The sequence below is a fragment of the Botryllus schlosseri genome, chromosome 3 (assembly GCF_051294905.1).
Source record: "Botryllus schlosseri isolate E-star chromosome 3, Bs_hap1, whole genome shotgun sequence".
In the NCBI taxonomy this organism is placed as follows: domain Eukaryota; kingdom Metazoa; phylum Chordata; class Ascidiacea; order Stolidobranchia; family Styelidae; genus Botryllus; species Botryllus schlosseri.
In genome coordinates, this window is record NC_137238.1 from 31,287,630 (window position 1) to 31,303,464 (window position 15,835).

A 15,835-nucleotide genomic window follows, 5' to 3' on the forward strand; every position below is an offset into this window, starting at 1 on the left:
CAATGTGTGACCTCGTAGGTCTGCGACTGTAATGTTATGTAGGTTAACCTTACAGTTTGCCTTCGTTCAATCGGAAATTGCCTTACTTTCTTAGTGCGTAATTGCTTCAATTGGCACTTTTTATGTAAAGTATACAACAATATGACTTTATAACTCAAATATGACCTAACCAGGAAAATATGACTTTATATGACTTTATAACTTTCTTAATATACCCCATATGGATGCGGTTTTTCCCTTAAAATTGATTTCACGACTTACTGATGCATAGAAAAAAATATGACTTTAATGAATTTAAATGGCCCTAGTAATTACTACTCGATATATTTTGTAAGACAAAAGTAATTACTACTCGGTGCAGGTGACTTGAGATTAACATAATATGTTTGAGTATACGAGATTTGAAAGTCTGATCAACGTAGTTGGGAATTCCTTTCTTACAATCGAACGCTGGTGTTATATTCAAAGTTATCATGCTGTAAACATTAGGATTGACACATTGATTTGACATATGAGATTTTGTAATAGTTGATCATTACTTCATTATTAAATTATTTGCGTTAATTAGACCCGGCGGTGTGGTAAATGTTATGACAGCAACAAACTTTTCAGTGTAATTGTTATTAACATATTAAGTTGTAAAACTATGCGCGTCTGAAATGTTCATGATAGGAAAATTACTCCACCTTACTCCGTATCGCAGATATCAGGAAATATTTTACAAATGTAATTGTTTCCAGTAACCAAGACTAAAGATGCAACAACAATATCGGTATTATTACATTCAACAACCAGTACAATTATGAAAATCTATCGTTTGCGATAAACAGCGCTAAAGATGTAATAATTCCATTATTCATACATTGAACATCCGATACAAAATGCTCTATTATCCCGATTCGCAACGGGTAATTGAAACGACTAAGTGTAGAGTCAGTATATCACAATGACACGTCGTTACTATTGAATCCAGCAATTGATACGATTTATTGTCGCGATCTGTGACAGCGCATTGAAACATGCACAACTTACAGAGTGTGAAAATATCACTTTGGTTATCGAGTACCGTTTGAAGAGTGCGATCAATACATAATTCCGTTTGCACTCTCTAAGACATTGTGAAGTCTACAGATTTACACTTCAAGACTTGGATTTGGAATATCTGTACTGAACGCATCCTATTCTACTAGACTTGAGTATACGCAAAACTCATAGCATTAGCAAAATCGCAATAGGCGCTACATTGAAATCTACAAAATGTGTTTGTATTGTTGCTCAAAGTAGTGATCATAAATTATCATTTGAATCTTCTAAATTGTAATCATAAAACCAAACTTGCGAAAGTCATTACCATAACCGAAGAATATTGTAGGTTGATTGCTAAATGTATGCCGGAAATATTTGTAGAACGCTCACGACCAAAGAAATCGGGAATTTCCCCCATTGTCATTCGTAAGAGTAAATGTCGTCACAATACTCAACCCGTAAAAGATCTTACTTGTATGTGATTTAATCGCCGGTAATTAACTCGCTAAATCAAACCCTAAGGAAATTTCCCTCATCGGATTATGATATTAAACAGCGTCGCTTAATCGGTGTAGATCGTTCTTTCTAAATGCAAATCATACCTGGCCAGCAGAAAACAATTTTCACTCACCTGGTAATGAAGCCAAGTGGTGGTCTTCGTTCAATATGTTGTTTGAACAAGTGATTTGTGGTACAGAACTTCAGAATAACGCGAAACAATAACTTCATATTGTTAATTTATTCGCTAAAAGCTTTTCGACCAACTCTCATCAGTAGCGAACGTTAGTGATGGGGTGAATCAAATTCGAAATGTAAGAACTATTTTGTCAGTATGACGTAATAATAACAAAAACAAACAACTAGTAGACGGGCTACATACGGTAGTAACGGTACAAAACAAACGTTCACGAGTACATATTCGGTTATAAATAACCGAAAACGCAACACATAACATTAATGAAATATTCCAAGAGTGTAGAGGCGTTCCTTCTGGCGACAGAGAATCGGCTTTCGTAGCTTTATGATCGTAGATTCCAGGACCTTTAAATGAAAAAGAGAACGGCCACGAGCAAGTATAGAAAATTGACTGTCATTGTAATGATCAGCACATTCCGGATGGGATAAGAGATGCTGTCCAATAGCCGAATTACAAGCAGTAACTTGATCATAATCACGCAGTGTGTCAACAGACTGCGATGAAGGAGTTGGAGAAACATTATTTATTCTAATTTGCCTTGGGACGTGCTGGCGAATTCTTTGCTGCAAGCGCTGAGACGTGCGACCTACATACCGACTGTCACATCGGCACGTGTATTCATATATTATGTTGCTTTGATTTGTCGCAGGTAGCACATCCTTTTGCGTTGCAGGCATCAGAGATTTCGTCATGAACATTATCTGAGGTTCTACTTGGGAAAAACAATGGCTCACTGACGATTTAATTTGTTTTTCAAACCTGTTGGACACTTTCCCAATCCAAGGAAGATGCAAATAAACAGGACATTTTCTAGGTCAAAACGGTTCAACTTTTCTGAAATCTTTGAGTTTACGATCTATGGTCATTTTAATGATATGATCAGGATAACCATTTGACTGAAAGATTGACCGAATGTTCTCCAATTCAGAATCAAGTTTGACTTTACTACAAATCATCAGAGCCCCCCAGCAAACACAAAACTTATTAAAGATATTTTTTAAACATCTTCCATGAGTTCAAAAGATGTCCTTCAATGAAGTGCAAAATATATACATTTGTCGACAGAAATGGATATATATAAGATGTCCTGTAGGACATCCTCAAAGATATCCTGATAGACATCCTCAAAGATATCCTGATAATCATCCTCAAAAATATCCTGATGGAGATCCTCAAAGATATCCTGATAAACATCCTCAACGACATCCTATAAGATATTTTTTGTACAATTCGACCCTGTGTGACCCTGAACCCTGGTAGGCTAAACCTGCTATATGCTGCACTTCACACATGAACGAATACGAATCATCAATTTTACAAATCATGTATGGCTTTTTGTTCTGTATTGTACCAGTTCAAAATACAAAAAAAAAATGCACTGGACTAGACCTCGACGAAGACAGTTCAAAATACAAAAAAAATGCACTTGACTAGACCTCGACAAAAATTGGAATAAAAATGGATGAAGAACGAAGGTAAAATAATAGTCCCTGACATAACATACGTTAGCAAGAAATAGGCAGCAAGAGGTAGGCCTTTTTGTTCAGAAGGAAAACTAATTGCCAATTTTAAAAATCAGCATGTATATGGCTTTTTGTTCTGTATGAAATCAGTACAAAACACTAAAAAATACATGGATGAAGAAAATATGTTAGCAAGAATTGGGCCTTGATACAGAACTGTGCAATCACTTCAGCCAATACTTCTGCCTCCTCGATAACAGTCTTGCTCCTGTTTTCTCCTTTATCGTCGTCCTATAACAGAAATGAATTGATTACTTTGATTGATTAGCAGTAGAGCAATAGTCATTATATGTGTTTGTTCGTGAGTAATGTGGGACGGTCATGTCAAGTCACATTCATCCAAGGATTCCGATCCGTCTTTAGGAAGTCACGACGAACTTGGTGGAGTGCGACAGCCAAGTCAAACTTTACCATCTACTTCGACAAAATTGTCGATTCAACTCTGCGCGCCAAATTTGGCTTAATTCCAACATATAGAAGCTGATAAACCAGGGGTTCTCAGCCATCTATTGGCCGTGCCCCATTTTCGGGTTTGAAAATGTTCTTGAGACCAATCTCTTACCACAGAGTAGAGTCGTAGTCCTTTTCAATGTGTGGTAATCGCCACCACCAATTTGCATATTTCTCTATTATAAGCACCTTTTTATCTTACTAATCATATTTAAATGTAGACCTACAGGGACAAAAAATCGCGCAAAGCACGACAAAAATCTACTTCAACAAACGACAAACAAAGTAATTTTGGGTTCAGTCGAGCTCCCCTAATTGGGCGTTTGAAGATGGCCCTGGAAGATCGTATAACTCATCGTTATCGCTCTGGGCCAGCTTCAAACATTTCTTTGGTGAACGGGATACTATAGCTAGCTGTAAAATGTACCTAATATATATACCAGCGAAGTTTCAAATCCCTAATTTTGTATCTCAATTTGACATCTACACGTTAAAATTGAGCCATATTTGCCATGCATCTTGTTCGCCACCGAAATAGCCGACCCAATGCTCCCTCTAATTTTTGTCAAGTCTGCACACACTCACCAACTCACAGTAGTGCATAACGACTAAAAAAATGACATCACTTCAGATTTGTTCTGTGCGCAGAGACCAACTAAGCACTGCGCAATTGCGCAGGTGCGTAGTAGGGCTCTTCAAAAATGACTTTTTTTCTCAAATCGTACTGGCTACTTGATAAAATTGTTAGGTTACCTAATTTAAGCCTACACACAAAATTTGGTTCAATTCCAGCCAGTAACCGCTTTGCTACAGGAGAAGTAAGTTTCTATTTATTATGTAAAAATAAATAATAAAAAATTTGAAAATTTTCTGTTCACCCCATGAAAGTGTTGGGCTGTCTATAGAAACGATGCTCACCAAATTTGGTTCAATTCAAACCAGTGGAAGCGGAGTTATTGCTGTCGAAAAATTTGGATTTGAATAAAATAGTATTTACGGTGACCGATTCTTTGTTCATTTATTAAAGTTGTGCTCACCGTAAATACTATTTTATTCAAATGAGAATTTTCCGACGGCAATACCTCCGCTTCCACTGGTTGGAGTTGAACCAAATTTAGCGAGGATAGTTTCTATAGACAGACCAACACCTTCATGGGGTGAACAGAAAATTTTTTATTATTTATTTTTACATAATAAATAGAATCTTACTTCTCCTGTAGCAAAGCGGTTACTGGCTGGAATTGAACCAAATTTTGTGTGTAGGCTTAAATTGGGTAAAATAACAATTTTATCAAGTACCCAGTACGATTTGAGAAAAAAAGTCATTTTTGAAGAGCCCTAGTGCGCAGTGCAGCTTATAGTACTGTAGAATTTGGTCTAAAAATGGGTCAACCTAGAAAAAATTCTTATAAAGACGTATGACATACCGTTGGAAAGGTAATTTTATCAGCTTTACAATGATAGGTTTTGTCATTTTTTTCACTTTGGGGAAAAAAAGTTATGACCAAAAACGTGCGAAGGGGTAGAAATTGAAATTAGGGAAAAAATTGACATAAACATATGAACAAAAGGCTAGAAACTAATGAATTATCAACAGAAGAGCAGGATATAGATGCAGAAGCTATAAATGAAAATGACAGTAGAATGATATATCTGTTTCAGGGAGAAAGAGTGAGCAAGACGGGGTGGGGGGGACGTTGGGGGAGGGCGGGCACCAGTAGAGCTGTCGTTGTTCGTTGTAACTTCATTCTGTTATTCTTATAAAGACGTATGATATACCGTTGGAAAGGTAATTTTATCAGCTTTTCAATAATAGGTTTTGTCATTTTTTTTACGTTGAGGGAAAAAAGTTATGACCAAAAACGTGCGAAGGGGTAGAAATTGAAATTAGGGAAAAATTGACATAAGCATGAACAAAAGGCTAGAAAGTAATGAATTATCAACAGAAGAGCAGGATATAGATGCAGAAGCTATCAATGAAAATGACAGCAGAATGATATATCTGTTTCAGGGATAAAGAGTGAGCAAGACGGGGAGGGGGGGCGTTGGGTGAGGGGGGCCAGTTGAGCTGTCGTTGTTCGTCATAACTTCATTTTTACCTACTATGTTCAGCTTTGTATACCTTGTGTGGAAACCTGAGGTTTCCAGAATATTCTGTATTTGCCGTCTAGAAATTATGTTGAGCGTGGTACGGCTGGAGACCGCGTTTGGACTTAGTAGAGTAAGGGAGTTGGCTGAGGGCGTAGCTGAAAATGGATGCGAGTGACTATAGTCCTGTAGAATTTGGTCTAAAAATGGCTCAACCTAGAAAAAATTCTTATAAAGACGTATTATATACTGTTGGAAAGATAATTTTACCAGCTTTTCAATGATAGGTTTTGTCACTTTTTTTGCTTTGGGGAAAAAAGTTATGACCAAAAACGTGCCAAGGGGTAAAAATTGAAATTAGGGAAAAAATTAATATAAAAATATGAACAAAGTGCAAGAAAGTAATGAATTATCAACAGAAAAGCAGGATATAAAGCAGGATATATATGCAAAAGGAATATATGAAAATAAAATAGAATTATATATATGTTTCAGGGAGTAAGAGTGAGCAAGACAGGGGGTGGGGGGGGGGCGCAAGTAGAGCTGTCGTTGTCCGTTATAACTTCATTATGTTATTGTTTACTTACTATAGTCTGTTTCATTTACCTTGCTTGTTTTTTAGATAGTGCTTAGTCAAAAAAGAAACCAGCAGTTTGAGTTAAGTGTAGAAAAGGCTATCGTACTGGAGATTCACTGTGTCATTCGGGAGCTCATTTCTGCGAGAGTGATAGTACCACACACTCTTTAGACTAGGGTTGCATTAAAAAAAAAATCAATTAAAAATAAACATACTTAAAACAAGGCCCTAATTTAAAACATGTTTTTCATTGGTTTTTTGTTTTTAAGCCATGACGTCATGAATATTGAATTGTGACGTCATAATGGATATAAATTGACCATTGAAAATATAGGGTAAATATAGCCCCTTTGACAAAATATCTGTACTACAACTGTTGAACCGACTATTTTTTAGTGTTCCAACCATCCCAACGATATACGTCGGCTAAATTTGGTGGTAATTGTCCGTGTGCTCATACAACATGTTTTTGGAAAGTATTTACACAATTCACAATTATGGCATAATTTTATAACTTGAAAAAAAATACAATTTTGTTTTTTAATAAGGCTTTCGTTTAAAATATGTTTAAAAAAAGTGTTTCAAAACACCGTTTGTTTTAAATGAAACCCTACTTTAGACACTATAATTGGTCATGCTTTGAAACTGAATTGTGAAACGCTGATCACAACTTTTCAGAAAAATTAAGAAAATGGCCATAAGACCTACAGTACATCCACACACCATGCCGTAATTTATTGAGAAACCATGCGAGATCCAAGAAACGTTTGTGGAGGCTTTATCGAAAATTCGTATTTCTTCTCTGGCAAATAATTTCTCTCTGAGAAATGTTATTTGACCTGTTGGGTTCAGATTGCCACGATAGAATAATTAGACACGAGCCATCTAGGCAGCTATGGAAAATTAGATAGGCTTATATTTATTCCCGGTCGACATAAGGGCAATCCTTTTCGGCTAAGGTTTTATCGCAGGCGATCTATTGGCACACTTTTCAGAGTATCATATTGGCAAATACTTCGTATGTTTTCGAGCATCGCGGCGTGGTAATGGTCGACGCCAAAATGCCTATTTTTATTTTCTATAAATCATGCTTTTTTCGTGGGGGAAGGGTACTCAATAATCAAAAATTTGGCAACATGAAATCGCGACCAGCGCGAAAAAGTTTGAAAAGAGTTGCATAAATTGTCGATAAGTGATGTATAAATAATTTATGTTCATTCACCGACGTAATTTCGGGACCCCCAATTGGACGATTTGGGGTGCGGCAGTTACGGTCCTGGTAAGAGGTCAAAGTCCTGTTGAGATTTTACTATTGGAAATATTTTGCGCTTCAATCGCATATATATATATTAATTGCATGTGGTATATTCGGGGCCAAATCAAGGTTGTTATAACAGCCATCGGGGAAGGGTTCATACCATGTGCTTCGAACCAGATGTACGCAATCCGAATTCCCATTTGTGATTAGCAATACGGGAAATTAATTGCATTGGGTTTTGTTTTAGTGCTTTGTGTGTCTAGTAAATCAACTGGGAATGTCATGGAGATATCTGCCCACATTATTAATTTTAACACGAATGTATTCCAAACAAAGCTCCGCTCCGCGACGATGTTGGCTTCAAATGATTTCATGAATGTAGTAGACTTAACAGTCCCTAAAGCGCGGTAACTGAATATATTTTCGAATGTTCTACCAATGGGTATTGTGTCATTATAAACATTTTGCGTTGCCCGAGAAGATACATGTTGCGATTTCGTATGTAGCCACCTCCGACTAACTGTCGAAAGTATGCGACCACCCTCCCCCCGACCAAATATACTTAGATATTTCTGCCACTTGAAGTAGTTTTCACGTGTCCTAAAAATTACTACTTATACTGTTGAGTAGAAAATATAGGGAGTTACTTATGCTACTTGAGTAGCAACGCCAATCACTACAAACTATAGTTCAGTGGTTCTCAACCAGGGGTCCGCGGACCCCTGACCCCTGGAGGTCCGTGAAGCATTTCCAGGGGGTTCACGAAGCGAAGCGAATTTACAAAATGGTTGATAAGCTAATTTATATTTTTCAAATTAGGAAAATCACGAGGCAGTTTTGCTTCATTACAGTAGAACTCACATCAACAGGATGGCTGTCTGAGATTGAATATCCTGCTGTGTGGACTCATTTTAGTTGCTAAATTGCCAATATCCCACTGATACAAATATTCGACTGTATAGAGGTGTTTTGCTGGGCATTGTGTAAAAAATAAATGGTTTGATACGTAAAGTCAATCACGGAGACTTTGAAATGTTCGCAAAAATCCGTTTTCTCCTGTGATATAGGCCTACATAACCATTTCACTAATAACTTCAAGATGAGCTGCTAGATATAAATTAATAGGCTTGACGTTATATGTTCAATAATAAAATTGTTTGTCAATTTTGGTGTCATCATTGTTGCGATCATACCCAAATGTGTCGTCGGAACCGTTATGCCTTATTATTACATTCGCCACCGTCTTTCTTTGTCTAAATGGATTTTCAGCACTCGTTGATATGAAATCGAAGGTGCAGATTTTAAAGACACGGCCACGTATTTCAAGAAATGAATGCAGTTGAATAATTAGCTTTGAAATAATAAAAGTCAACCCAATTTCTACATAAATAGAATGCTGTTATTTTCAAGAAAAGTAATTCTGTTGCTGTTTATCACTAGCATACAGTTATCAGTTGCACAAGACAGATGACGATTGTACGATATTTGAGCTCAATTTGAACTAAAACTTGGGGGGCGGGGGGTCCAAAAGGGGTACGCGAATACAAAAAGGTTGAGAACCACTGCTCAAGTCCGTAGTAAAAATATTACGGCAAATCAGAAACCGCCGAAAATGTAAAGCTTTTTCGAACTGGCGTTTAATATTGCAAAACACAAACAAAAAGCCTCGATACCATTTAAAAACATATCTGCCTCTATTCAAGTATGGTATTTGGTATTTGTTCACCAGTGTAAATGTATGGGTCGAAAAGAGCTTCTGATTGGACGTTGATAGAGAATCACTGTATTCAAGTTCACCGAAAAATTCACTCATTGTGTATTACAACAACCCAGGTTTCATGATAGATGATTTCAATACCAATATTTGATCTGTTGCTATTGTATGCTTACCGTGATGTCACTAACGAAAGCTGAAATTTGATTAATTTATGAAAATGAGAAAAATTAATACGGAAAAATCTGACGTGACCGAGAAATTAAGCACAGAATCGGAGTCAGCAACCATAAATTAGCCTAAATCAATCATTAAAATTTTTGACGCTATTTTCTTTTTCAAAATTCGTAAATCAGTGTTATCTCCGTCTTGGTCAATTTTTGCCCCCTTAACTTATGATAAATACCTCTTAATAAAGTTATGTTTCATTTTTTGGCTGTTCGATTGTTAGTTTGCTTTACTGAGAGTGATATTCCAAGTTATGGTGTTGTATTCTGTTACGAAGGTGTCGTGTTTTAGTTTATAATTGTATTTTAATGTCAGGCAAAATAGCGCTTTAACCCCTGGAACGTTTTTGGTCATAACTTTTTTTCCCCAAGGTAAAAAAAATGACAAAACCCATCATTGAAAAGCTGATAAAATTATCTTTCCAACGGTATATAATACGTCTTTATAAGAATTTTTTCTAGGTTGAGCGCAAATTCTACAGGACTATTAGAGTGAACATGGGTCAGGCAATAGTAATCTGAGCCCCCCACGCGGTACGAATACGACCAGTTGAGGATGAACTTGCTTCCCGTGTAGAAATGTGAATTGAAAGGAGTTTGGAATGAGTGATGGATTATTGGCAAAAAAGTTTTGGAGACATTGGTTCCACCGCTAAAGCTGAGCAAGTGTAAAGAGATGATCAAAAATTTATGTAAGCAAGACCAACAATTTTGACAAAATTAAATGACTATAACTTTTTTTTTAAATTACATCACGTCAAAGTTTGGGAACCACTGGTATAGTGTTCTGAAGATGAATGGTAGCGGCCCTTGAGGTAGCAACGATTCACTTACTGTCAAATGATATGATAAAGAACGCAGCTGTCACACAGACGTCAGATTCATAAACAAAATTACCTTGCAAGCTCCAAGAACAGTTAGAAATCGTCCCACTTTGGTTGTAATTGTTGTACTCTCGGCCGTAGGATTAGCCACTTTACATGCTCCTTCAAAGATAATATAAGTAGATCAGGGGCTGCATTACAAAACAATGCGGCAAATCGGAATCTCCGCCAGTGGTAACAATCTTTCTCGAATGTGATCACCCCATAGTGTCAAAATTGGCATTTCAAAACATTCCCGACTCAACACCGAGTTGCGCAATCAACGCACTTGCTTGTGATTTTGCCATGTCGGCAATGTCAGTAGAAAATGATTTCAAACGAGGGCTTATAAGGCTGGGTGGTCAGCAACGATTTGCAATTTAGCTGTGATCTTTCACAAGAAGGGAAAGCAAAATACTTTAACTCTGTAAAAATGCTCCCGAAGGCATTGTTATCGAGGGTTTTGTAATCTCGACTGTAATATCAGTAACAACTTACGTGTAATAGTCTTGTAAAGATTAAAATTTTGAAAACTTCTTTTTTGTCCATTTTTGCTTCTTTGACCTTTTAGGCTGAACAATTGCCACACATCTTTTACAGCTATGCTTGTCATGATATTTCTGACCGTTGAAGCCAATTGTTCACCGTAAAGTCCTTTCAGAGCAGATACCTGTAGTACAAAATACAAATGGCTCTGCCTTACGATAGTGGTGTGTACCAGAATGAAAAATAACTAGATCAGCCCAAAAATAAGTAGGGTTTCGATATTTTTCGAATTCACTAATATAGCATTAATTCATCATGGTAAAGTACATGCAAAAATGACGATTATACCCCCAAACCCCCCTCTGGCTACGCGCCTGCATAAACATCAAATAACTTGATGGAACGTTGATCTTGACGAGAGGTTAGATCAGGGTGGGCAACTTCTCCAGTCGGCAGGCCGGATATAGGAAAATTAAGTACTTGGGCACCGGATTGCTGAATCGATGCATTATTCGTCCATTTATCCACAAGGAATATATCGTATTTAATGAATGTCTTTCAACGACAGCAATGTCACTTCGAAGCCATTTCTCGCCGATAATGGCGAATACAATGTGGATTTGAGAATAACATTGTCATGTAGGCAATCTCGATACAGAATTCATGCGGCCTGCGTCCTCTACCAAATTCGAAAAGTGGCCTGCAACCCATTTTGAGTTGGCGCCCCTGGCATAAGCGGTGCCTTACAAAAACCTAGAAGTGTGCCGTGCTCCAAGTCGGCGGTTACGGAATCAAAAATAGGAAATATCAGCCTGCTGACCATTGTAGTCGACAAAAATCATGATTACCACAGACCACATTAGGTTTGATTGCATCGTTAATGCCGATAATGCAAGTCTTCTCGCTTCAACGAACTTACGCATAAGCTCCACTCTCGCAACGCTGCGCATACACGTATAATATAATAACATAGTCACTAAAATTTGACGTAGTAAGGAATTAGTGGGGAATCTCGGCAAACTGGGGCGGGGCATTATCATGTAGGACAGAGAACTGCCGGCGGGCCGGACAAAATCACTTCGCGGGCTGTATGCTGCCTGCCCCTGGGTTAGATACTCCACCTAAGTTTGCTCTAATCGACAAAATCATACCAGTTCAGATTTCTTGCAATCGCCGTCAGTCAAGTTCTTTTCCAGTTGTTCCAGCTGAGATACGGTTTGACAGGGGTTTTCAATAAGATCTTCAGCAAGATTGGGGCTGTTGTACTGTGTTTATTTTTTTTCGTTGATGATGTGACCTTTAATTAGATCCATCATCTGTTTCATCTGCTTGGAGCTGAGGTCCATCATCTGGTTCATCTGCAACTTGATGTCTTTACGCATCAGAGAAATATACAGAGTGGTCACTGTGTGCAGATGTTGGAGTTGATGAAGAACATGGAGGAGCTTAAAAAATTATTTGAATTCAAGAAAACTGGATTGATCATATGCGATAAACTTACCATTACTTTGTGATAGGCCTTGTTGTTGACAGTCAGAATTTTGCAGTTCAACATTGCTTACAAATGAAGGATCGTCTGGAAAATAGAGCGACTCTATTGCTTAAATTCGAGAATGAATCAAAGTGTTGGGAGCTTACTGCATTGGTTGATTCCCTGCAACTGGCCGCTACATTCAATGTTGGGATCATGCTGTTCTTGAACACTCTCCTCACTTGATGATGGCAAACTTGCATTTGAAGCATCATTAACAAGAGCACTCTTGCTTGTCACACTTTCATCGCCAGAATCAGGAGGTGACCGCACTCTTGGAGTTGGTGTAGGCATGCCTTGTGTCTGAATACTTGGATTACGTTTTTTCTTTGAAGGAACAGCATCATCTACAAAGTATGGAAGTTATACATATATCACTTCTGCGTATAACATATTAGGCAGAATAACAGTGTACGCTATATACCTTGATTATCAGATGACATGGACTTGTAAAAAATCTTTTGGCGGCTGACGTTTTCGGTTAGGGCAGGCTATTATTGTCTGCAACTGCCCTCATATCACGAAAGGCCTTGACCCATAAATCTAAAACAGATGGATAATATAGATGGTAAGTTTCCAGATTTATCAAACTACTGGATTTGTAAACAGCGCAACTAGATCTAGAATTACTCAAATTTGAAAACTCGCACAAACTTGAAAAAACGATATTGTATCGCACACGCAAACATAGAACTGCTACCGGTAATGAACCACTGTACGCAAGTAACGGTATATATAGCTTAGTGGTTCCCAACCTTTTTCGGTGTCAGGGCCAAATTTAGAATTTCAGAGTATATTGTTGGGACCGCACGAATTCGTGACTGCTTTAGATCAATAAAAAGTTCACAAAATAGAGTAAAATCGAGGAGAACTGCTGCTGGGTTTTGCCTCAGCGCCTAGATGGAATCTCTGTCCATTTTTCGAAATAAATCCTGCGTGATGAGAGCTTTTCTATATAGAATAATTAAGGAATTAAACAGAAAATCCTGCGTGACGTTGCCACCAATTCCACTCCGGCCTCAGCGTATTCAACCGTGAGTCACGTGTTGTACATCTATTCGTAGATTAGTTATCAATACCTATATACAGTAGTTAGCACTCTACTCAGAACTTTTCTGCAATCCTAATTAACAACTCCAAGCTAAGCAAGAGAATTTTATAAATATAAATTTTATTTTATATCATAAATCGATTTCTTTAAATTTTTGTGGGGGACGCAAGACGGCTAGCTCAAGGCCGCGGTTGGGAATCACTGGTATAGCTACATGCTACAGTCTCATTTTTGTCATGATTCAAGCCATCCCAACACTGGTACTAATGAGTAACGGTAAACCTTCACAAATTAAAGTTGACTTACCGGATGAGCATTTGATACGTATTTTGTACAGAGTCCAATTGCCCGTGTCATATTTCACTTGATGATGATGAAGCGACCCGTCCCGCCAAATCGGCGGTTCTAGCTCGCTTGAACCGTAGCCACTCTTTATGGTACTGCCTACGTCTGTGCTTCCCCCGTCTTATTTTATATCTGGGCATTACGGTACCACGTTGTAGCTGAGCTCCCACTACACTATTATAGACAAAAGTACAAGAACATTCGATCACAATGAATGATTTTAGCGACCAACATCTGATGATATTATATAATCCAGCACTGTCACAATAGCTTATAAGATATTCGCAAAAGTGCAAACCAAGTTCTATACTTTGTGACATTATACCATACACTATACCTATGTTTCGTATCAAGCATATATAAATTACCATCTACAGCTCAGTTTTCAGTAATCCTCTGAAGGAATATGGTTGTTTGAGCCTTAATTTACCACGATCAATTCCAGAACGCAACTAAACCTAACATACGACTGCGTAGCTGTAAGCCTCCATTACTCCATTACGAGAGCGCTTTGTATGTCAGTATTTCGCGCCGAAACTTATGTGAACTCGCAAGGGAGAAATGGCCTCTCGTTTACACTCCGGATCAGAAGCCGGAGTCGTAGCAGGATTTCAGCCGGACTGGATGCGGATTCTGAATTAATTTCGACAGTCGGATTTTGGCAACATTCTTAATTATAATCTTAAATACGATATCATTATTTTAGCAGAAGTTTTTTGGACGCAGAACCGGAAATTCTCCAGCCGGATTCTGTGGACTTTCAAATTTCCTTCCAAAATTTGGGAACCGACCAATTCCAATCAAATACAACCCAACCACCGAAAGCAGCGGAGGTGGCGGAGCGCGAGGATGCGGGCTAATATGACATTTAATTTTAGTCTGCAAAATTGCAAGAAAGAGCGTGACACTAGGTGGAACATACGGTAGTGACACAGGTGATTAATCGCCCCATGAGAGTAAAAGTTCAATATAATATTAGTAGATATCTACTGTACATTTATAAACACCACTCTACCATAATAGGAAGCAATAATCGAATTTGATATTCCTAACAAATATATTTTCAGCATTCGACAAAATTTGGCCAAGAAAAGTTGTGGTTCAGCACAAGGTATGCACATAGCAATTTACAACGTAGCTACGTTGCAAATTGCTATGGTATGCACAGGATATGATTTGGACTTGACTGGACAAGAACAAGATATATTTAAGCCGTGCTTCAGCACAAGGTATGGACAAGATATGATTTGGACTTGACTGGACAAGAACAAGATATATTTAAGCCGTGCTTCAGCACAAGGTATGGACAAGATATGATTTGGACTTGACTGGACAAGAACAAGATATATTGATGTCGTGCTTCAGCACACAAGGTATGGACAAGATATGATTCAGACTTGACTGGACAAGAAAAAGATATAGGTAATTCGTGCTTCAGCACAAGGTATGGACAAGATACGATTTGGACTTGACTGGACAAGAACAAGATATATTTAAGTCGTGCTTCAGCACAAAGCATGCACAAGATATGATTTGAACCTGGCTGGACAAGAAAAAGATATCCTGACAGGTTCAAAAGACATCTAGTGTTTGCTGGGGCCTGTGTACCAGAGTTCTTATCAAATTTACTTTACGTTTTACTGGACAGAAAGAATCCCACGAAATGTATTGCCCACTGAATGTAGGCTTACGGTAAACTGGTGTAACAAAATTAGCACCCGTCTTTTCCACAACAACATCAAGGAATGCTAATGAATTATTAACCTCTTTTTCCATGGTGAATTTCAGTGATGGGTGAAGACCATTCAATTTGCTCAGAAATATGTTGTTTGTGTCAAATACTTTGCAATAAACACGCTGGAGTGGTTGAGCTTTACATCATCAAGCTGTCATCTGTAAATCGAGATTACATCCGACTTATAACTCTATCGTTTAACTAACCGAGTTTTATGCACAGTTTGATATTTTTGTCATTTAGTGATTGCTTAACATACCAAAC

The 15,835-nt window shown here is 37.9% G+C and overlaps 4 protein-coding genes across 7 annotated transcripts in view; 1 reads left to right on the forward strand and 3 right to left on the reverse strand.

The window, feature by feature from the left end:
- Positions 1-15,835, forward strand: part of LOC145435012 (uncharacterized) — a 544,696-nt gene that overhangs the window by 138,557 nt on the left and 390,304 nt on the right. The gene's annotated exons all lie outside the window — the stretch shown is intronic.
- The window catches only part of LOC145435053 (fibrinogen-like protein A), a 77,957-nt gene that overhangs the window by 34,468 nt on the left and 27,654 nt on the right, over positions 1-15,835 (reverse strand). The window lies entirely within an intron of this gene.
- LOC145435064 (uncharacterized) lies at positions 3,172-11,056 on the reverse strand. The gene is made up of 3 exons (XM_080312350.1): positions 10,922-11,056; positions 10,458-10,546; positions 3,172-3,477 (listed from the first exon to the last, which is right to left on the reverse strand). The coding sequence occupies exons 1-3, from the start codon at positions 11,034-11,036 to the stop codon at positions 3,346-3,348; spliced, it is 336 nt and encodes a 111-aa protein (XP_080168476.1). The 5' UTR covers positions 11,037-11,056; the 3' UTR covers positions 3,172-3,345.
- On the reverse strand, positions 10,972-14,314 carry LOC145435060 (uncharacterized). Of its 4 annotated transcripts, XM_080312344.1 has the most exons (6): positions 13,798-14,314; positions 12,865-12,983; positions 12,548-12,787; positions 12,411-12,485; positions 12,061-12,281; positions 10,972-11,093 (listed from the first exon to the last, which is right to left on the reverse strand). In XM_080312344.1, the coding sequence occupies exons 2-5, from the start codon at positions 12,881-12,883 to the stop codon at positions 12,181-12,183; spliced, it is 435 nt and encodes a 144-aa protein (XP_080168470.1). In that variant the 5' UTR covers positions 12,884-12,983; positions 13,798-14,314; the 3' UTR covers positions 10,972-11,093; positions 12,061-12,180. The 4 variants fall into 4 exon arrangements, with proteins under 4 accessions (XP_080168470.1, XP_080168471.1, XP_080168472.1 ...); XM_080312345.1 differs by lacking the exon at positions 13,798-14,314 and having other exon boundaries at positions 12,865-13,142; XM_080312346.1 differs by lacking the exon at positions 10,972-11,093 and having other exon boundaries at positions 12,212-12,354; positions 13,798-14,045.

Bases quoted from the DNA above. Each gene is read 5' to 3' on its own strand.
- LOC145435064 (XM_080312350.1), bottom strand. From the start codon at position 11,036: ATGACAAGCATAGCTGTAAAAGATGTGTGGCAATTGTTCAGCCTAAAA. The intron at 10,547-10,921 runs GTAAGTTGTTAC...TTATCTTTGAAG, and splicing joins TCTTTACAAGACTATTACAC to GAGCATGTAAAGTGGCTAAT. The intron at 3,478-10,457 runs GTAATTTTGTTT...TTTCTGTTATAG, and splicing joins CTGTTCTTGGAGCTTGCAAG to GACGACGATAAAGGAGAAAA.
- LOC145435060 (XM_080312344.1), bottom strand. The intron at 12,486-12,547 runs GTAAGCTCCCAA...TCTATTTTCCAG, and splicing joins GCAGGGAATCAACCAATGCA to ACGATCCTTCATTTGTAAGC. The intron at 12,282-12,410 runs GTAAGTTTATCG...TGATGCGTAAAG, and splicing joins AGGCCTATCACAAAGTAATG to ACATCAAGTTGCAGATGAAC.